Source organism: Plutella xylostella, chromosome 25, assembly GCF_932276165.1.
Source record: "Plutella xylostella chromosome 25, ilPluXylo3.1, whole genome shotgun sequence".
NCBI classification, from domain to species: Eukaryota; Metazoa; Arthropoda; class Insecta; order Lepidoptera; family Plutellidae; genus Plutella; species Plutella xylostella.
Genome location: NC_064005.1, coordinates 6,803,426 through 6,826,562, shown reverse-complemented (window position 1 = coordinate 6,826,562; position 23,137 = coordinate 6,803,426). Strand labels below are relative to the sequence as shown.

The following is a 23,137-nucleotide window of genomic DNA, read 5'->3' as shown; positions in this document are numbered from 1 at the left end:
CACACTCACGAGAGTCACGAGTAATGAAAAAGTATAGGTATATGACATGTTTAATTGATAATATGTCCTGTTTAATATATTCTACGATAGTGTATTCTATTCTGTTTAGTCCATTAGGTAAAGACTAAGCTTAAACATGTAGCTTAAGGTGCATAGGTAATTATTATACACGCTGATTAAGTAGGTATATAAAAAAAGTTTAATGAAGATATCAATCACACATTTCCCAGATGACACATCGGACCTCGCTGCATGGTATCACTGGCGAATGAATGATAGCCACTTATCATTTTATTATAGTACAAAGAAATCTTTGTTGTAATTATTGTTTTAACAGTTACAGAGTATGCAATAATGTTATCAATTTATAATTTGGTTACTATGTAACCTGTAAACAAAGGCTGGCTTATGTTACATCATGTGAATACAATGCGGGTTTTGTTGGCCTATCGGGTTGCTGATAAAGTTTTGTGTAGGTACCATCGTGGAATCGGCCTAGCTTACAGCTTTGGACCGCCCGCCTAAATTATGCCCAGCTTCTCTGGTCACTATAAACACTACAGCGCAATAAATGGAGCCAGCATGGATTTCCCTGATGGTACCCATCCATCATATATAAAATATGTATGTAAAGTATTGTAAAGGGCCTAATACTACACAGTGGTCTGCGATGGACTGATGGGTCATGCTTTGGTGTAAATGAGATTTTCAGTGTGGATAAAACAACCTGATTAGAGCCACTGATTGAAATGGATTCGATTGCATCTCTTTTTTTCCGGCCATCATCTATATAACTACGAGCTTAAACGCTCCACCCTGTTTCGACTTTTTTCCGTACCGAAGTGTTCCGAGACAGAAAGTTTTCATTTTAGTGGAAAAATTCTTTAGTGCCGGCTGCTGGGGGCACTAAAGGCGCGATTTTAGTGCCGCGCGGGGGCCGGTAATTAATCAGTTTTAATTACTTTTAATTAGTTCACACTGAGTGTAGGGTTGAAATCTCGAGGAAAAAACGTCGGTGGAAGCAGTAGGTGATGGCGATTGACAATAACGGTTTGAGGTAGCATTCCGAAAAATGTGTTATATTTAAATTAAAAAGATATAGGTACATGTATTGGTGTCTGCCAGTTTATGAAAAATCTCAGCCTTATCCGGTCCCCATTAGTACTCTAGCATAGAAGACAATAAGTAGTCAGTAAACCGCATTTTTATCTTGAGGTGTTAGTGGTAACCCTATATTCCTCCGCGCCACTGTGGGTAGATCCAACTTGCAACTTGCCACTTTTTACGATCACTTTTATGGCACATTGTGGTAATTATCATGAGCCACATCTGCACACTGCACCCACTATAGCAACGGCCATAAATTAAACTATACCAGGCAAAACTGTCTTATCTACGTCATTAATTTTATTCATCTATGATCAGTTTGCTGTATTAATTGACAATAAGTTATAAAGGTACCTATACAAATATGCATTGGTCATGCATCATGACATGTATGAAATGTATCGGAGAAGACTTTTTAAAATTATCAGTATACTTACCTACCTACATAAAGTTGCTGTTATGATATAACAGTCAATAAAAAAAGCCTGAGCAAATAGGCTAAGCACCTTAAGAAGATGATAATATAGGCCGCTGACACAACCAGACGGTTTAGAACTGATCGTTGAAAAGTACCGTTTTAGATCAGCTTAAAGTAGTAAAAACTTAGTTATTTAGACACACAGTACAGCACAGACACAGTCTGCCGTGAGGTGGCACGTCAATATACCGCGGTGCTTAAACATGATACTTCCTCTAAGTTATGCGTCGGGCGCTCGAGCGCTGCAGAAGCGACGGCTCGTAAAATAGCTCATTCCTCGACGCTACAATCGCGAATTAAGCTTGCTTAGTGAATTTTAGGGGCCATTCGAGGCGACGAGCCGTCAAAACCTATATTGTTGCTTTGTAATTGTTCTCAAGATGCTAACTTCGCTTTTAAAGTGTGCGAAGTCTCTAAGCTTTATTAGGCACTATCTGTGACAGTCGTAAAGCGGTATTTATGAGTGAAAGATCGCCGTATGGCCGCACTCGGGAGCCCTAATTGGGAATGGCACAAAGGACAGCGAGGCTCGTAAACTTGTAGCTGTATTCTTTGGACTATTTCATGTGTGTAGTTTGTACTGAAGACGTTTGAAAGCTAACTTTTGTTGGCGTACGACGTGTTTGATGTGAACTGAAATGTGTCTTCTGACGTCGTCTGAATGCTTCAAGTTATATCAGTGACATCGCAACAATGGTGTATGGCCATTCATGACTTCATTTATGTATGGTGAGCCTGCGCGGGCGCAGATCGACTGCCAGTCACTGTCCAGCTCGAGTCACGACAAGATAAATAGCTCATCCCTCAGTTCACGCACTAAACAGACATTACTACATATTTTCCATAAGCTAGTGGCTCGTAAACCGCACATATGTTTACCGGAGCGAGGTGCAGCCTTAAAAGCATTGGTAATATAACAAAGCGTCTGAACCGAAATTGCCCATAAAAGTCCGACGGCGTTTTCCAACTAAAGTCGTGAAACTGAAACGTCGGCGGAATTTACAATGGCGGCCTTCCGTCTGCCGTTAGCGCACGTGAACCGGCTTTAATTAAAGTGACGTGTCCGCGGGTCTGTCTGTTGTCTGTCTGCGGCACTCTGCGCCACCCTCCGTGACAACACTGACAACGTATCTCACACTAACGAAAAGTAAATCTTGATTTATAGCCAATGAAACACTCCGCCTCAATCATACAGAGATCAAAGAGCAGTCGAAGATAGCAGTAGCAGGATTTACGGCGCGGCCATAACTCCCCGACAAGCGACGCGAATGAAATTAAAACATTATAGTAAAATTATAACAAAGAGGACAGCGGAACACTATGGAAAACTATAGAGAATTTCCAAAGAGAAGTTTACGCGCTACCGCTTTATACCGGGGTTTCATAAAAGCGCGGGAGTGGCACTAAAATATTTTATTCTTCCATGTCAGACGGAGATACGTGTAATGTATGGAAGTTTTCAAATTGCATACTTTGGAAATACTCTTTAAATTAAAGTTGGGCATTTCGACTTAACCTCCGAAACATGTAAACAATACTATTTAATACGATTAAATTATTTAATTTAACCGAAGCTTAACTTCCAGCAACCAGAACAAAACTGAAACCGATACCTTAATTTACTATAGTAACCATCACCTTGTCATTCATATAGTAAACACTGTAAAAAACTATAGTAACTTACTGGAAAGTATATATTATTTTATAGATGGTACGGAACCCTTTGTGCGCAAGTCCGACTTGTCACTGGCCAGTTTTTTTTAAATATTAGATAGATATGTAGATAGATAGAGTACTCTTTATTTGAACACCAAGAAATGATTAACAACTTTACATAGACACTTAACTAGGGTACAAAAGGCGGTCTTATCGCTTATAGCGATCTATTAGTTATTATAATGTCACATAGTACAACACATGGAGTTAAATTCGCTTCGATATTAGCATTGAGATTTTACTGTTTGATATGAATCATTATTATCAGATAAGATACTGAATCTTGTTGCATTATGTAGTCGTAATGTAATCAATTTGTATTGTATAATATTGTATCTGTCTGTTAAACATCTTATTGTAACCACTTAAACAAATATGCAAACAAGTGTTATCGTCTAGCTGTCTGAGGTATATTATCTAATCTGCATGTACTTACACTATAATAATATTATATACACGAATCATTTGTTTATATATGCTTGTAAACTGAAACAATACTAAACCAATAGTTGCACGAAGGAAACCTTCTCGAGTAACGTACTGACTGGCAAATCTTTGCACCAAAAATATAAATAAAACATAAATAAGAGAGAAAAAAATAATGTGAATACTCGGTCATAACTTATAATAAAATATTTTGAATGCAGTTGATATATTACGAGTATTTTAAACTTAAAATTCTCCTTTTAGTAAAATGTTCTATATATAGTTTTTAAAGTACTTCCCATTCTTAGGACATCGCCGTGGGAAACCTGGGATATTCGCACACAGCCCAATCAAGCAGTAAGCCCTTTAGGGGGCTACTCTATCTCTATCTCTAAAATTGCAGGGCTAATCACGACTCTATCTCCTTGTATTAAAAGTACCCATTGCATGACAATTCTCGTTCGTTCGTTCGTCGATTTAGAGAGTGACCTCCGGGGCCCGCGCGGGGTGGAGAGGTGAGGGGGGGTCGTAAACTTTATCTCAACCTGTGGGTACTGTCGGGGACATATTTAAATCCTAACTAATATTATAAATACGAAAGTAACTGTGTCTGTCTGTCTGTTACTCTTTCACGCCTAAACTACTGAACGGATTTGAATGAAATTTGGTATACACATGGTCTAGACACTGAGAAATAATATAGGATACTTTTTATCCCGGAATTCCCACGGGAGAACTTTTTAAGGCGAAGCGAAGCTCGCGGGAACAGCTAGTTTTAAATATGGATGTTAGACTTCCCACATCATATGCTACGAATATCATAAGGAGCAAAGATTTGTATGTATGTAGGTATAGGTATTTTTCTAAGCCTATTCATAGGTGCTATCCTATAACATAATCCTAAATAATTCATTTGGCCTCTTTTTATCTCGGTTTCCCCATGGCAAACTCTCTGAAAGCCAGGCAGGCTTTCACTTTCAGAGCTTCTACCAATGACCTGTCTGTGAAACTTTCAGTTGTGTAAAACGATATCCTGCGATCGATATAAGTAATATGTTGGATTGTTGGTACAGAATAGTACAGCACAGACACAGTCTGGTGAGGTGGCACCTCAATATACCGCGGTGCTTAAACATGATACTTCCTCTAAGTTATGCGTCGGGCGCTCGAGCGCTGCAGAAGCGACGGCTCGTAAAATAGCTCATTCCTCGACGCTACAATCGCGAATTAAGCTTGCTTAGTGAATTTTAGGGGCCATTCGAGGCGACGAGCCGTCAAAACCTATATTGTTGCTTTGTAATTGTTCTCAAGATGCTAACTTCGCTTTTAAAGTGTGCGAAGTCTCTAAGCTTTATTAGGCACTATCTGTGACAGTCGTAAAGCGGTATTTATGAGTGAAAGATCGCCGTATGGCCGCACTCGGGAGCCCTAATTGGGAATGGCACAAAGGACAGCGAGGCTCGTAAACTTGTAGCTGTATTCTTTGGGCTATTTCATGTGTGCAGTTTGTACTGAAGACGTTTGAAAGCTAACTTTTGTTGCCGAACGACGTGTTTGATGTGAACTGAAATGTGTCTTCTGACGTCGTCTGAATGCTCCAAGTTATATCAGTGACATTGCAACAATGGTGTATGGCCATTCATGACTTCATTTATGTATGGTGAGTCTGCGCGGGCGCAGATCGACTGCCAGTCACTGTCCAGCTCGAGTCACGACAAGATAAATAGCTCATCCCTCAGTTCACGCACTAAACAGACATTACTACATATTTTCCATAAGCTAGTGGCTCGTAAACCGCACATATGTTTACCGGAGCGAGGTGCAGCCTTAAAAGCATTGGTAATATAACAAAGCGTCTGAACCGAAATTGCCCATAAAAGTCCGACGGCGTTTTCCAACTAAAGTCGTGAAACTGAAACGTCGGCGGAATTTACAATGGCGGCCTTCCGTCTGCCGTTAGCGCACGTGAACCGGCTTTAATTAAAGTGACGTGTCCGCGGTGCTGTCTGTTGTCTGTCTGCGTCACTCTGCGCCACCCGCCGTGACAACACTGACAACGTATCTCACACTAACGAAAACTAAATCTTGATTTATAGCCAATGAAACACTCCGCCTCAATCATACAGAGATCAAAGAGCAGTCGAAGATAGCAGTAGCAGGATTTACGGCGCGGTCATAACTTCACGACAAGCGACGCGAATGAAATTAAAACATAAATAGTAAAATTATAACAAAGAGGACAGAGAACACTATGGAGAACTATAGAGAATTTCCAAAGAGAAGTTTACGCGCTACCGCTTTATACCGGGGTTTCATAAAAGCGCGGGAGTGGCACTAAAATATTTTATTCTTCCATGTCAGACGGAGATACGTGTAATGTATGGAAGTTTTCAAATTGCATACTTTGGAAATACTCTTTAAATTAAAGTTGGGCATTTCGACTTAACCTCCGAAACATGTAAACAAAGCATAAAAAAATATTACAAATTTAGTATTAAATTAAATTAAACTTCCAGCAACCATAAAAAAAACTGAAAACGATGCCTTCATTAACGATAGTAACCATCACTCTGTCATTCGTATAGTGAACACTGATAAAAAACTATATTTACTGGAATATCATAAGTTGCTGTAACTATTATTTTTGTAGATTATGTATGGTACAGAACCCGAGTCCGACTTGTCACTCACTGGCCATTTTTTTAAAATATTGGTTATTCTAACTAATATCACATAGTACCTACTTATAACACATGGAGTTGGCTTCGATATTAGCTTTGAGATTTTACTGTTTGATATGAATCATTATTATCAGATAAGATAATGAGTCTTGTTGCATTATGTAGTCGTAATGTAATCAATTGGTATTGTATAATACCTATCTGTCTGTTAAACATCTTATTATAACCACTTAAATAAATATGCTAACAAGTGTTATCGTCTAGTTGTCTGAGGTATATTATCTAATCTGCATGTACTTACACTGTAATAATATTATATACTCGAGTAATTTTTTTATATACCTGTAAACTGAAAAAATAATAAACCAATAGTTGCACGAAGGAAACCTGCTCGAGTAACGTATCACTGAGTGGCCAATCCTTTCCCCAAAAATATAAATAAAACTTAAATATAAGAGATGTAAGTACTTAAAAAAATATGTAAATACTAGGTCAGAACATAAAATTCTTTGAATGCAGTGTTGATCTTATTTTTAAAATTAATAGTCTTCTTTCAGTTAACTTTTATATATTTCGTTTTAAAGTATTTCCCCTTTTTAGGGCATCACCGTGGGAAACCTGTGATATTTGCACACAGCCCAATCAAGCAGTAAGCCCTTCAGGGGGCTATATACTCTCTAAATCTATCTCTATCTCTAAAATTGCAGGGCTAACCACGACTCTATCTCCTTGTATTAAAAGTACCTATTGCATGACAATTCTCGTTCGTTCTTTCCTTGATTTAGAGAGTGACCTCCCGGGCCCGCGCGGGGTGGAGAGGTGAGGGGGGGTCGTAAACTGTATCTCGACCTGTGGGTACTGTCGGGGACATATTTAAATCCTAACTAATATTATAAATACGAAAGTAACTGTGTCTGTCAGTCTGTTACTCTTTCACGCCTAAACTACTGAACGGATTTGAATGAAATTTGGTATACACATAGTCTAGACTAGAAATAATATAGGATACTTTTTATCCGGGAATTCCCACGGGAGAACTTTTTAAGGCGAAGCGAAGCTCGCGGGAACAGCTAGTGTTAAATATGGATGTTAGACTTCCCACATCATATGCTACGAATATCATGAAGAGCAAAGATTTGTATGTTTGTAAGTATGAGGCATTTTTCTAAACCTAAATCATTAATTTGGCCTCTTTTTATCTCGGTTTCCCCATGGCAAACTCTCTGAAAGCCAGGGAGGCTTTCACTTTCAGAGCCTCTTTCCTCGGCCTTCCCCAACCAGCTTCAATAACCTGTCTGTGAAACTTTCAGTTGTGTGAAACGGTGTCCTGCTCCATGTTGGATTGTTGGTAAAGTGGAGTCTACAAATTAATCATATTTACACACTTCTTTTCAAAAAATGTTCACAAGTTCACAACCCAAAGTCACTTTGCAAATGTATAGGTACTTTGACAAGGTATAGATAGACATCATCTAAACATCTACCTACACATGATTATGAATCCGACTGTACAGCTTTAACCTAAACCTTTGACATGTAGACAGCTAGACGTCTCCCCTGTGACCTAAAGACCTAGTTCAGTGATTTCGACTGTTTGCATCTATACATATACATATATATTGTAGGGATTCTTAGTGCCAATTTCTCCATTCTCGGTTAGAGCATAACCAGCGAGTAGTGTTTAACTTTTGACACATCTGTCATGAATTTTATACCTATATGGAGATGACGTTTAATTTATAAATCAACCCCTGTCGGTTAGATAACCGACAATGGTGAAATTGGCACTTAGGGTGTTGGTGTCAAACACTAAAGCTGGTCTGGGTTTCGTTACCGTGGTGAAAGGATTAGGCAGTCAGAATAGCCTTTTAGTCAGAATAGATTTTTTTTTAATTTATATAACTCTCTTCCATCCAAAGTTTGTCTGGTAGAGATTGCTATAAGCAATAAGGCCGCCTTTTTGTACTGTTGTTATTTTTAAGTTTTATTTTGTATTGATTCTGTTTTTTTGGTGCAAATAAAGAGGATTGTATTGTATTGTATTGTATTGTATTGTAATAGCCGCTGACTGTAATGTAATAACATAGAACAACGCGGGCTCGGGTATATAAATTAAAATTGATACGTCATGCAGGTTAGTAAATTAAAAATTAATAGTATTTTTTCTTCACCAAAATAAAAAAAATACGACAAATAGGTACTTACGACTAAGTAACAAACTCAAATTTATTTTAAAGTGAACATTACCGTTTTGCTTTTACCCTGCCGCACTGGACCCTGGGTCGTAAAATGTCGGACTTACTGCCAGTGTTGCCCTACACTCAAGGCGACCCGATACATTGTAGGAAATAAACACACAATATAATCATTTACCTATATTTTATGAAAAAAATCATATGTGTTTTACCTACTTTCATTCATAATATTATCTCTACTTCAAAAAATCATAACTGGGTTATAATTATAAATAAAATTAAGTACCTTGAAATCATGAAAGTTGATTTATAAACAATAACGAAGCTACAGTCATAAGTAAATAATACGTACATACGTACCTATAAGTTATTGTTTATCGCACTGTAAATCACTGCCCGCGCTAGCTCGGGCTGAAATAACTAGGGGCGGGTGTAAAAATGGCGTAAGTCGTGTTTTTATTACTTTGAATATATTTACGAGAATTCGTTTCCCGAGATGGCGCATAAACTCAGTTACTGCACTATTTTTCATTACTCCTCCAAGTAAGCCACTCAAAATTGACTTTTTAATGCAACTTTGCCAGTGAAAATAGCTTTTAAGGGCAAGTGAAGTATCGATCTACGTTTTATAATAATGAATTCTTGCAAACAATATTTTAAAGTATAGTTTTTTATGTATTTGTAGTAGGAGAAGCTTAACAAAAGTACCTATAGTAGTAAATCTTAGTCACTTCCAAATCTACCGATACGTTCAATAATTATTATTTACATTCCAATAAAAACTCGAATGAAACAAATGCTAATTTGAAAAGAGAATAAGTCGTTTTAAAGAACCACGTTCCAAATTTGAACGTCTCGGCCATAAACCGGCAAGTCCGGCCCGGCTATAAACCGGCCCGGATAACCGGGTCCGGACCGGAACACATCAAACGTTTTATTGCCGCGGATCCTTTGTTATACCTTTTGAAAGTCTAGCTTTTGTGTACAGAGCTAGACTTTCGTCTATTGCCTGCAGTGTGCAGGATTTATAGGTTGACTCAATTTCGTCTGGGTTTACGAAATGTAAACTTTAGCCTTTCAGTACCAATCTCAAGTTTTTGAGTTGATTGGGTACTAAGGAAGCTTCCTATTTATATAAATTTGGCTGCTTTTTAGTTTGATAATACAAATTCAAAGAAATAGTCACTTAGATTGCAATAGCTTTAAAATCACCGCGAAGGTTGTAAAACGGCTAACTTTTATAGCTAACTATCATAATCATAGCCCACACTCGTCAAACTGATCAAACTGTGTCTCCTTACTACGTATTTTTCAGGAATTTATTGTCCAGCGAAGGTTTATGGCGTGTTCAGATATGAAATATTTTTATGACCCCGTCAGGCTACGTAGTACCTGTCTAGTGTAGGACACAGTACGATATTGTTTTCTTTTGTATGCTGAATTTTATTCCATTTTATGATTTTATTTGAGTAGCTCGTCGGTCATTTTTTAAGCAAATTTCACGAATATCAGCTAGTAGTGATAAACAGGAAGAAATTGCGAGGTAACGCTAAAGAATAAACCCCAGTGTTCACACTTCACACACCTAGTTTCAAACTACCACGCAGCCCCAATGCCCAGACAGTGAGACCACTTCAATTACAAACTCGTCCGAAAACTTGGGAGCCAGAACGCATCACCGAACAAATTAACACAACAACCAAAAACAAAGTTTTACAAACAAATTCAGGGTTCCTCGGCGGCTGGGCGGCGCTGGGTTCCGTGTGTCTGCGGTCAGCGCAACCGCTAGTTGCATCTCACGGAAACTGCCGAACAGTTACGAAGTTGAATTCGAGTTTCGTACGACTGTGAGTTGGCATAATGTTTTGTACTAGTTTAGGTACTTTATTTTCTATAAAGTTTACTATCACAGTTTTAATGACAGTATAGGTTCCACAAATAGAGCCTACTCGAGTGAGGTCATCACCTGATCCTTACATCGGCATACTACGTCATCGAACATGTTTTAATCTGTGTCAATTAAAGGTCTTATAAGTCCAAAATAAGTCAAAGTTTTTACTATAACATTGTATCCATTTATAACATAACCCACTACTTAATATGTTTTTTATATAAATTTATTGCTTTTGGCAAAACCACTCCCAACCACATTTTGTTTTTTATTAAATAACTCTTAGAATCTCCATAAATTTGGCCGGTTAATAATTAATTAATCAACATTAACCCTCGTCCACTCTTACCAACATGCATTTGACGTAAAACTGTCGCCTATTTAGTCGCGAATCTGCGTTAATTTGTACGCACCCTTATTTGTACTCAACTTCGACGTTGGACCCAGATCCACGGAAGGTATTGCGTTTTTTATATAATAATCGTGTCGGTTTAATGCAGAACGGGATGGGATAAGAAAAGAGAGAAGCCATTTTTTTTCGTCGCGTATTTCCAATAACCCCTAGAATCATTTTAGGCTTAATATCACTTACCTACCCTACCACTTTTGCAACATAAATACACATACCTGTATATATTTTATTCTTTATTTGTACACAAAACGGGACACAGTTACACTAATAGCACCTATTTTTCTTTTCTACTAATTGGTACGTTACCTATTTCATGCTTTAGCACGTTGTAAATATTATCTAGCATATATCGGGGAAAACAAAGTTACATGTTAGTATTCATGATATCTATTAGTATTTTATATCAAAGGTTATCTAAACAAATAAGCATAAATTTAACAAGCTTCCGCTTGCTTCCTTTCACAGTACAAACTCTTATCAGGTGATAAAATTCATATTAAATCATTACATTCATTTAAATTGAACAAAAAAATATATATTACTAGCTGTTCCCGCGCGCTTCGCTTCGCCTTATAAAGTTTTCCCGTGGGAATTCCGGGATAAAAAGTAGCCTATGTTCTTTCCCAGGGTCTAGACCGTATGTATACCAAATTTCATTCAAATCCGTTCAGTAGTTATGGCGTGAAAGCGTAACAGACAGACAGACAAACAGACAGACATATAGACAGACACAGTTACTTTCGCATTTATAATACTAGTTAGGATTTTTGTTGTTTTTAATTCTCCCTTTACCTATTGAGGGGTATTTTATATCCAGATTACGCGGGCCTTAGCCAAACGTAACTGGATCATTATTATATTCTACTGTTAAAAAGTTAAAATTTGAACAACAACTTGTCATTTGCACTTGCCAATTTGAGATAAAAGGATAGACTTTAAATGATAATACACATCAAGTATAATTAGGGTGGCATCAGGGGTCCGACGGGGAACAAGTCGAACTGATTTGCGTGCGGCAACAATCTGTCGAAATAAACGATTCCAGTTTGTAAATGCTTTAATTTGTACCGGACAATCAATTTTATTCGTTTATTTGTACTTGGAATAAACTGAATAATTTACTTGTTTATATATTCTGAGCTTCTATATTTGTGATCCTAGGGACGCGTTTTATTTTTCATTCTATTCATTTGTGGTGAAACGGCGCTGACATAGCCCTTCTATGTCAGCGACTGACGCTATGATCTGTATTTACACTATAATTTTACAGATTAGTGAGTCGGCAGTGCATGGATGAGGAAGGCCGTGGATAGCAATAGACATTACTTGGCGGATAATGAATATTATAATGTGCTGATATTATTTTTTTAATATAACAGAGATTTATGCAAAAATAAATTCGTTCAGCTTTCAATTTAAAATCGCTGCCTTCAGAATCTACCATATTGTTTTTATGAATAATGTAATGACATGTTTTTTATTTTAATTCTACTTTAATAGTATTGTATCGATCTCTGTGTTATGTGTTCATTTATTGTTTTAGATGCAGACAAGTATAAAAATTCGCTATTAAAACACCTAATCGAAGATAAGAAAACGTCCCCATCATATTTAAATGTTTTCACACTGGCTAGTAACTTTGTAATCGATAATATCGCAAAAGTATTTCTTATTAATGACGATCGGTGTAATTAAAATGACATAAAATTGTTTACTTATAAAAAACTCTTACCATTAATATAGTATTTCTTGAAATTTCTGTCTTTGCTCGTTTTGTATAGGCATAAGAATGGCATAAAATGTGTTATAGTGCAAAATAAGCCATGAAACGACTTTAGCCTTCACAACACGAATGCGGTGGTCGTAAAAATATCGTTCGTTCCTTTTACACTTTACGCAGTTTTCTATAGTGCGAAAGGGAGGTAGGTATTACTGCTACAATGTTGCAGGCGCATTGTCGATATCCAGAATTATCCACGTCACAAATCATAAGTATGTATATGTCGGAGTTATTGAACCCTAGCAAGTACGAAAACATTACACAGCTAGGCTATTAATGATAACTTTTTGTAAAGAAAATACTACTATTAACTACTATAGCAACGTAGATGAAACCCACTATAAACTTAGAAAGACATGAAGCATAATTTCAACTTTGTATTTATCTATCAGCCAATAATCTTGGACCTTCCAAAATACGTCACTTGGGGAGCCTCAGGAGGATAGAAATTAGGCTTAATGTATGTAGCAAGGAGACAGAGGCAGAATGTATACCTTATGTAGGTATATTGTACATCGAACGATTGTCATGTAAAATATTATTTCAACCTCATCATGTATGATCAGTGGTGAGAATTCTAGAAACAGACCGTGCCTAGACAATACGCACGCACCGGTTATCAAACCCCTGTCCACCCATTAACTTTTAAGCTAAGGGTGTAAATTATAGTGTTACAAACGTACTTTACCCGACCACAGTAAAATTAACAGGGGTAAGCAAATTATGGTATCTGTGGGATCACACCATGTTGACAGCTGACTGGCTTTATGTGGTTTGTAATGAAAAGTCGATAATTAATTAATTATAGGTATAGGATGGTGAAATTAAAAAAATATAAATAGGATTTTGAATAAAGAATGTGTAATAGACCGCGATGGCCGGTTTTATTCGAAGTAATGAAAGGAGTGCGGACCCTCACTGGCTACAATTGATTACGAATAATCGATGCATGACTATTCATTATCGTACTACCGAAGAGGGGTAGGCAGATACACCCGCTTTTGGTTTTACATACAGTATACATTCGGACCACTGTATCGTTGTGGACTAGGTGTAGTACATACAATTCCAAGAATAGCAGACATTGGAGCCAAAATGGAGTAGGTGCACTATGTATTTAATTAGGTATTATAGTGATTATGTGTCATCAAAATCCAAAAAAATATATATTACGGCAGTGATGTCGGGAGAGTTTAATAATATGTCATCATTTAGATTCTATTATTAAAAAAGCAGCGCAAATGTTAGGATTTATAAAACGTCAAAGTAAAGGCTTTAGAGCTGACACTAAGATTATCCTGTACAATTCCCTAGTTCGTAGTCATCTCGAATTTGCTTCCTCTGCCTGGAGTCCTTCTTATGCAGCCAACTCACATCGTATTGAATCTATACAGAGAGCCTTTACCCGTCATCTTGCCTTTATTTCCTCTAATGTGTCTCATAAATCTCCGTATGATCACCGCTTAACTTTTTTTAACATGAAATCATTACGCAATAGACGTGAGATCCATGACCTTTTATTTCTTTATAAAATTATCAATAATCTTATAGACTGTCCTGATCTTCTTGAGAGTATTTCCTTCCCAATTCCTTTCAAATATCCGAGGTACCCAATTAAAAAACTAATGTGTGGACCTAAACCGCGTACAAATTTAGGCTCACATTCACCAGTAAATAGGCTATGTGATCTACATAACATTTATAGCAACAAATTGGATAATGATAATCTTGACATTTTTCACGATTCCTATTATTGTTTTAAGAAAAAAATTCAATGTATGAAAAAATGTTCTTAGTACTTATCTGATTGTTTGTTTTAGTTTTAAAGTATAAATATTTGTGTTCATACTGTGATCTCTGTACTTAGTACTTAGAAAAACCTTTTATATATTTTATTTAACTTCAAAAATTGTTAATTTTATATAAATTTTTATTTTAAGTTGTCATTGATAATTTAAGAATGTTGTGTACACCTTTAATTGGCTTGTACAACGAAATTATAATTTTAATATCTGTCTTAAAAATGTTAGTTGTATAAGCTGCTGGTGTTCCAGTTTAAATAAATAAATAAATAAATCATTTGATATCTTCCTGACCATCTATGATAAGAGTATGTATTCAAGTAATGTGAGTATTAGCTAGAATCCTACAAGTATTTCCAAACAAAAGGCTCGGCCACTCATTCATACATAACTGGTTTGGCCAGTTTAAAAGGAGCAGGGACATTGATACACTTGAGGTGCAATAGCTTCGCATTCCAAAGTACCTATCTATTCATTATCGTAACGGAGATTTCTGATAAACATTACGTAAAATTATACTATGCATTCTTATTTCCATTTGCCATGCTATTGACTACCACAAAACTTAGCAGACTTCAGGCCCAGCAGCATAGTATACAGACATAAATGACACTAGATTCCCCAAGTGTACCTACAACTTCTGGTTCATACATTTATTTCCGTCCGGCTGTCATTATCAGTGTCAAAAACAATAATTCCTGTATAAATTTCAGCACGCCCGGTTCTCAAAGAAATAAGTGCATTTGTGGCATCTAGTCATATTTATATGTATATCTATGAGCATATACCTATATTATGTACATTAATATTCAAAAGCGTGTAACACACGTTGAAACATAATACCATCAAACGCCAAAGTGATAATCATCAATTACAGCGGAGGTTATCGTATTATGTGCATAAAAAGTTAACACAGTAACTAAATGCAGGCGAGTAAGTCAATAGATACGACCTTATATACATTTTACATTATATCGCCATTATGTATAAGACACGTGTAACAAACGAATAGATAAGATAAGAGGAAGGTCGGATGCAGTTATAATTTAATGCAATAAATGTCTGGATGCTTCACCGAGATTAGAGCATTCGGTACAGTTGGGGACAGATCACGTCCTTAGGGCTTTCTATAACATATCTACTAACATAGGCTAAGTCTCATTGTTGCTAACAAAATTTTATGGATTAAAATTATCTGAAATAAATGAAATTATTATTATAAGGGCACAACCAACAATATTTTAATACGAACTATATGGAGTGTTAGTACAAAAGAAATGTCTAGACAAATAACACCCCACTTCTACCACTAAGCTCTTATTTTGAACTAGCTGTTCCCGCGCGCTTCGCTTCGCCTTAAAAAGTTTTCCCGTGGGAATTCCGGGATAAAAAGTAGCCTATGTTCTTTCCCAGGGTCTAGACCGTATGTATACCAAATTTCATTCAAATCCGTTCAGTAGTTTTGGCGTGAAAGAGTAACAGACAGACAGACAGACAGACACAGTTACTTTCGCATTTATAATATTAGTTAGGATTAGTTAGGATTAGGATTAGTTCGGTTGGAAAATATGGGACTTTATTCATCGGTACAATGGTTATCATTCGGTTGAATTTAAAACGGTTTGGGGACTTTTTGATAGTACTAAATTTAAAATTGGGGCCTGCAATCAATAAATTTGTCAATGATGTCACTCTCGTGATGATCATGAGATTGATGAGGTACGATTGATAGTCATTATTTAATAACTATAATATTTCAACATCTCTAGAGCCTTAAGTAGTTTAACTTTAATAAAATGAACACTAGTCTGCTCCTTCACATGGAAAATATAAGGAATCAAAGAGTATTAACTTTATTAAATACATTGATGATGGTAAGCTAGGTTAGATGTTACTTGCTATGTCACTCGCGAGTGTGTGAAATTCATTTTCAACTATACCTAGGTAGCTACTTTATATTCAAGTTAAAAAAGAAAGAAACCCCAAAACCATAAATCATCTGTAAATTTGTAGCCAAAAATGAAACCGCAATAATCAGTGCTTGCCGTTTCGTTGAAACAATAAAATATCCTCATAATTAAAACTGCGAGCGTGTATCGTATAATCGCTCGCATATATTGTGTTTCTTAGAAGCAAAGCTTAGACCTTTCTCATTACTAAAAACGCTGCAGCTTTATTGCGGAGCCATAACCAAGTTCCATTTCACATTTTTACTACCCCTAATTGCATATTATAAAACTGTAAACGAGCTGGCTGCATTATGGCAGTCGTATAGTATTGTAAACGGAGAAACAATTAAATACTGCAAAACGCAGTTATTTATAGGCAATTTTATAAATCGTTGTCGTATCTTGTTGCATTGTTTTGTCTGGCGGAGTGACGGGCTTTAGCGAGTGAGTTCCGTGTCATATACAATGTATTTTTGACGTAAGTATATTTTATAAGTCAAGTACTTTTTATATTTATAACAGAAATTACTACGGACGTCCTAAATTTTTAGACGAAGTCGTTGTTAAAAGGCGCTAAATAACTAAAATCGCTGTAATTCGCATACTGGAAAGCTTATCCTAATAATTACCAAATAAAATATATGAAAAAAAAAATACACAGTAAAAATTACAAAATAAGGACCCTTTCAGATAAAGCCACAGCACTGAAGGTGGTTATCAAAAAGAGCCCTTACACTTACACACTAGGACTCACCCGACGGCGGCGGCGTCGCGACGGCGGCGGTGCGCGCACTCGCACTATAGTTAGCACAGCCCCACTTGGGTCCCACACACACACACTAAACAAAAAGTATCATTCGCAAAACAATTTCATCGAAGACGATAGTACACCACTAATGTTATTTATTTCGCTCAGCATTTTCCTACAAACAAGAGAAATTATTTTTAAAAACACTGGCACATAACACAGCACTAGCAGCCGGGGATTCGATATTTGAAAACTGGGAGCACTCGAAATGTCACTTTTTAAATTTCGAGTTTCTCCACCCTCGTCCGGTCGCTGGAAAGTGGAAATCACTACTGGTTAGAGGCTGGCTGCCATCAGGCACCGGCTTCCCTGACTAAGTATTTTGTGCTACTTAGTTGTCCGAGTGCATGTTTGTACTGGGTGTGTGTAATGTCAGTGATTGTTTTGTGAAATTGAATTTGCCAAGTCTATCTTATCTGGACGACATTGTAAGTTGGGCTGTGTAAGCAGTTTATGGCATGCTTAGTGATGCGATGATGTCACAAGCAATACAAAATGAAGCTTTATTGAACAACGGCAACTGGGACAGATTTTGATACGAGTATCACCGTTTTAATATGTTATGCTGTATATTATGATATCTATTCTTTTCATTGTCTAGTTTTTACAGTTCAGTTAATATCGGCCATTAGACATAAAACTCCTAAACGAATCGGTGTATTGCCGACCACATTTTACAGAAGAGTCATAATGTCATAAAGCTTGCAAACTGAATGCAATGCCGCGGACAATTTAACTCTTCCTAGGAATTGAATGGCAGGAATAATAAAGACATATCTACAAAGATTTATTTCGCCGTCTGCGAAACCGCATGCCTTAATAGTGGCAAGAAATAGATTCTATTCCTGTAATCTAGCGGAGCATTTGTGACACAATAATTAAACTAGCATGACCGTTTGACAACGCTTGTTTTACTATTTGTGTCCCACATGCGACAATGGGCCACCGTCATAGATTTATTGGAACAAAACGAACAAGATTCTAGACGATTATCATAATTTGCCTTGATCAAAGTAGAGAGAAAGTAAACTCTATATTCTGAGTCAGAGAAACTATTTAATCAGACTAAACATGAACAGACTATGATAGTAGACAGATCTACTACGATAAGTAAAAAAGTGATATAATGGAATGTGTTGCTTGGTAAATAAATAAAAAAAAATAACAGAGCTACCAGTACTCAAATACTTTGAGGGGACGCGTGCGATACTTACATTGAAATTCATTTTCTATGAAATGATTTCTGAAAATTTGATTTTATAAAAAAATATTTTTATCCATCCTAAACCGTTTACCAAAAATGTGAAAACTAGAGAAGATGTATCACCCCAGGAGCTATCAGGAATAAACCAGCTGCATCGTAGAGTTCAACTGGTCGGGGATTGTGTTAATCAGAATAACCCCCTGGCGTCCTGCCAACGCCAGCGTGACACTGCACTAGAAGAACACTTAGGGCTCCGTCCACCTTTCCGCATCCTAAGTATCGCACGCGTCGCATCAAAAGGATTGAGGTATTCTTTATATAGAAATTCACACAAGTGCGTCCACCTCATCGGCCCAGCCGTATTATATTGGACGGTAGCGCTTACTTTAATAATGCGTCTACCGCGCTTATACTTGAGGAGAATATGTTACTACTGGTATGCTATTGTCATTTTACTATCGAGGCTGTAATTTATAGAGTAGCATGTTCGGGAAGCTGGAATGCAAGAGTTATCTAAGTGATGTAGGCAACTTGTGATGGAAAATGGAAATGTATTGAACACTCAGGAATTTTGAGGTAGGAAAACCAGGAAGGGTTGATTGTCCTTTACTTCTGTCTCTGATGCGGCAATCAACTTTCTTTTCAGCGAGGTCAGTATTCAGTCTTTGGTATAATAGATCCATGAAAATAAATTAAGACTGTTTAAGTGGTGTTAACTTAGGTCCTCATAGAATCATTGCATAACTTATAAATGGATCAACGGTTTTTTATTTAAAATAATTATATCTCAGGAAATTTTCAGCATTCAATTTGATTCGTCCCTTTGGGAGTTGCCACAAATTCTGCGGCCAAAGATATACGCACAACCTCATTACACATGTCAAACTTACAAGTCCTCTGGTTTTCGATAGGGATTTACAAATATAGCAACTGAATAAAGACGAAAAGGGGAGGAGTAGGAAGACACTAAACTGAAAACGTCTGAACATCTGTCCCGCTGTACTGAGGACGGCATAAAATGAGCCGGGTCGTTAAAACAACGCACTTAGTAGTTCAGTAACGAGTTCTGGCGCTCATATCCTCATATCTTAATTTCTTAGAAGCTTCTAGAACTGTGAGTATCGACTCGACAGGTTATCGGTTGGATGGATGCACAGACTTTATGTTAAAACCAATATTGAAAGGAGATAGAATAGCGATTTATCAAATCTATTACTAAGAGGACTGATTTGATGTAAGTATCCATACTTACGTTTGCATCTGAAACTAAAAAAAAAGGTTAAGAATGCGTTGGTATTGGTAGCTCAGATGGTTGCAAAGTTTCCATTCGATTGACTAGAAACTAGAATAGAAGACTGCTTCCATGTAAATCTTTATACACTCTTGTCCTAAATAGAAGACAAGCGACAGGTTTGAGAATGATTTGATAGATAGACCTTAGACAAATTCAATTTCAATTTGTAAATTCTGTGGTGATGTGTCTTTGTATGAAACAGATCAGTTTCAGTCATTTAATAGTTATATATAAATAGTTATTTGAAAAGGAATACTATGATAAAAGATTAAATGGCGACCGATTGTGTTATACAAATATCAAATGTCCTGGGGTTGATTCCTGGCCAAAAAACATATATTTCTTTTTGGAAGTTATATTATGGGCCCTGGGTTTGCGATCATTTTTTTTCGAAGTAATTAACAAAAAAAATATTGTAAATTGTTATTTGTGTAAATTGTTTTTAAGTCAATAAAGTAGTATTCTATTTTTTTTTTGTTTTCTAGATGGTGCTGTACGAAAGAAGCCTCCTCGAATGACGTATCAACTACACCCGGCGCACCCTGAGCAGTCAACGGCGGCGGCGGAAGCTAATCTGATTTGCCAATCCATTCACGACGGTGATAAACCGTACTTTTTAGCAATTTCGTAGTCGTCACCGCGGAGGTGTTACGAGTTTATTTCGCCATTCCTGTGACTGAAATGGTGGTAGTCTAATTTGACATTCGCTTCTTCGCTGAGAAAAAGAAGACTATTGACAACGGCACAAAACCGATTTGAACATAACCTTAGAATCATAATTAACGTCAACGTTAAAATCCCCCGATATTCAACAGTAAAGTTCGCATTACTTTTGATCGGCTCAGCCGATTTCGTTAAAATATGGCTAAGAACACTCGGGGTAACATTGCCTATGACGCTACAAAAACAAAACGAAAATTGGTTTAGTAGTTTGGTAGGTAGGTTCGCTACCATACACACAAAGTCACAAACATGTGAAACTTTTTCGGCCGGGGGGTTAAGGCTTAAAAATCAAGGCAATACACCTTTTTTCATTGGTATTCGCCCGTAACTCAAGGCACCTACTATAGTTATTAAGTAAATATAAGGTGGGAACTATTTTCCCTTTGCCTTATTATTATTAATATTTAAAAATGACTGAAACTGTCCACTCCGGTGTCCTGCGTGTATTGTTTTTTAGAACAACTATATTACTGTGTTATTCAAAGTCCGTACTGGCGAGTCGAGTTGCGGAGCTCCAGGCCGGCGAATATGTTCAGGTTGTGTTTCCTGGCGTAGTCGTCGATCATGATCTTCCCTGTGGACACATAGATGGCGCTAGAAGGCATTCGCAGGGCAACGCAACGGGGTTAGAATGGGGTTTTCTTGGCATGAAAACTGTTGGCGTATTTGTCGGATGATTTTTGTATGTATTTATTCTGGAGTATTAGGTAATCCTTCGTATTTTTATAAGCTTATGAGTAGATTATTTTTTATTATTATGAAACTGCTGAAATTTAAATTTTATTTTGGTTAATAGGTATTGGTTTTATTTTGATATACTTACGGGGTGCTGCAAAAAAAGTGTGACTCAGGAAATCATTGTAAATTTTTTTCTATGAATTTAGATAGGTACTACGTTATGAAAATTTTGCTTATTAGAAACGATGTTGGACACGTGACTTTTTAATATGGCCTCAGTTTTTTTTTCGCGAATTCCTAAATTTGTGAAACTAAAAACTCTAAAGTTGTTCAGAATAACCTACTGAGTCACCCTTTTGGCTTACTATTAATACTACTTTTGCAACATTCTGGATGCAGGTGTAGCGCCGTAGATATCAATATGTAGGTATTACTAATATTTTCAAAATAGATAGGTACTTATAAGATATTAAGCTATCTTTAAAATGAAATAAAACAGGATATGCATGAAAGTATATAGGTAATTAATTTCCATTTGATGAAGAATAGTAGTAGATTAGGTATTGTATACCATGTGAAATGTTTTATAAATGCATTGGTGCAATAAGCTGTAAACGATACTGAACTTTATTATACATTTAAATATAAATTATGGTAACTACCTAATAAAAATACCCCGATCTGATACGGCGAAATGAGCAAGTAATAATGTTAATTTATATTCAAGTGGGTATTATATGTTTCCTTCAACAAAAACTTGCAGTACTTTAACATGTACTTCCTAGGTATGCCGTAACTCAAGCTAAAACTAGGTAGTTTTATTATTTTATTTTTAATTTATGTGTCGGTTTAATTAAGGGACATGTTATGTGAGTGAAATAAAATGTACTTTTTACTCGACAATGGCGGAGCAAAAAGAAGGGTTAGGTAATTAATATTTTATATTATCTGCTTAAATTAATGTAGGTACTATGATTACCTATGAACTTTATAGGGGTTTTATTTATGTTATTGATATAAAAAGCTCTTGAAGGAAAAGGAGATTCAATAAATAATTTTACATTATGCCACGTTCTCATACCAAGAAAAACTTTTAGAAACAAAACAATCGCTATGCATTTCGATCTCTAACTTCATATTTTTTTACCTATTGTCAAATAAAAAGTTGTTTGACAGTGGCACTAGGTGGCGCTAATAGTCGAATATGACAGATCAGCAATCCAATCAGAGGCCCGATTCCGGTGGCCTCGTTATCTCCGAAAAAATGTTTTTCATTTTATGTTAAATTGAGATCAATGAAGCTAGTCAACTAATCAAATTTAAAATTGTACTAATATAATGAAATTACAACAATTGGATAAGTATTTATTTTATTATTATTTTATGTTATCTGAAGATTATTGGAGATAATCGGAATCAGGGGGACGCTGATATAAGTATGATGTAACGCGCTATGCAGCTACAACTGGCACCTGATGAAGCGTTGATAAAAAAAGAGAAAGATAGAGATCGAATAGCAAAACTTTTAGGGTACTTTGTCATTATAAAGATGCAAAGAGTATTAAGTATAACATATTATAGTAGCGTACAATGGTACTATTTCTATGTACCATTTACCTTTTGTTTCAGATTAGATTAATTGTACTTTAATCTTTTAGTTTTAAAACGACAAAATACCCAATCTTAAAATATCGCAACAAAAAACAATTTCGCAGCAGATTTTTTGTGTCTGTTTTGCGTACATTGGCATAAACTCCATTGCACATTTTCATGCCCAGATGGGCAGGTATTAGGCATTGCAATAAATTAAAGAAAGCGATAGTATTTATCCAGTATATTATTTAATTCATTACGGCAATTTATGCCGCTTAATATTTAAAGAAAACTGATAATAATTCATGATAGGTATTTCAATATAATGTACCAAAATGACATCGACATATAATGTATTTAAAAGTCGGAAGCTATGTTTTTGCCTGGGTTCCTACTAATT

The 23,137-nt window shown here is 36.3% G+C and overlaps 1 protein-coding gene across 5 annotated transcripts in view; it reads right to left on the bottom strand.

The window, feature by feature from the left end:
* Window positions 1-23,137, bottom strand: part of LOC105385626 (protein doublesex) — a 109,193-nt gene that overhangs the window by 52,764 nt on the left and 33,292 nt on the right. The window contains exons 3-4 of one of the 5 annotated variants that reach the window (XM_048630440.1): window positions 20,959-21,040; window positions 17,179-17,360 (exon numbers count right to left, since the gene is read on the bottom strand). The exons of 1 other annotated variant lie outside the window; for it this stretch is intronic. In XM_048630440.1, coding sequence (XP_048486397.1) covers window positions 17,291-17,360; window positions 20,959-21,040 — 152 coding nt within the window. In that variant the 3' untranslated portion in view covers window positions 17,179-17,290. Of the gene's footprint in view, window positions 1-17,178; window positions 17,361-17,384; window positions 17,498-20,937; window positions 21,041-23,137 lie in introns of those variants that run through there. 3 more of the 5 variants (XM_038107521.2, XM_038107519.2, XM_038107518.2) reach the window with 3 other exon arrangements.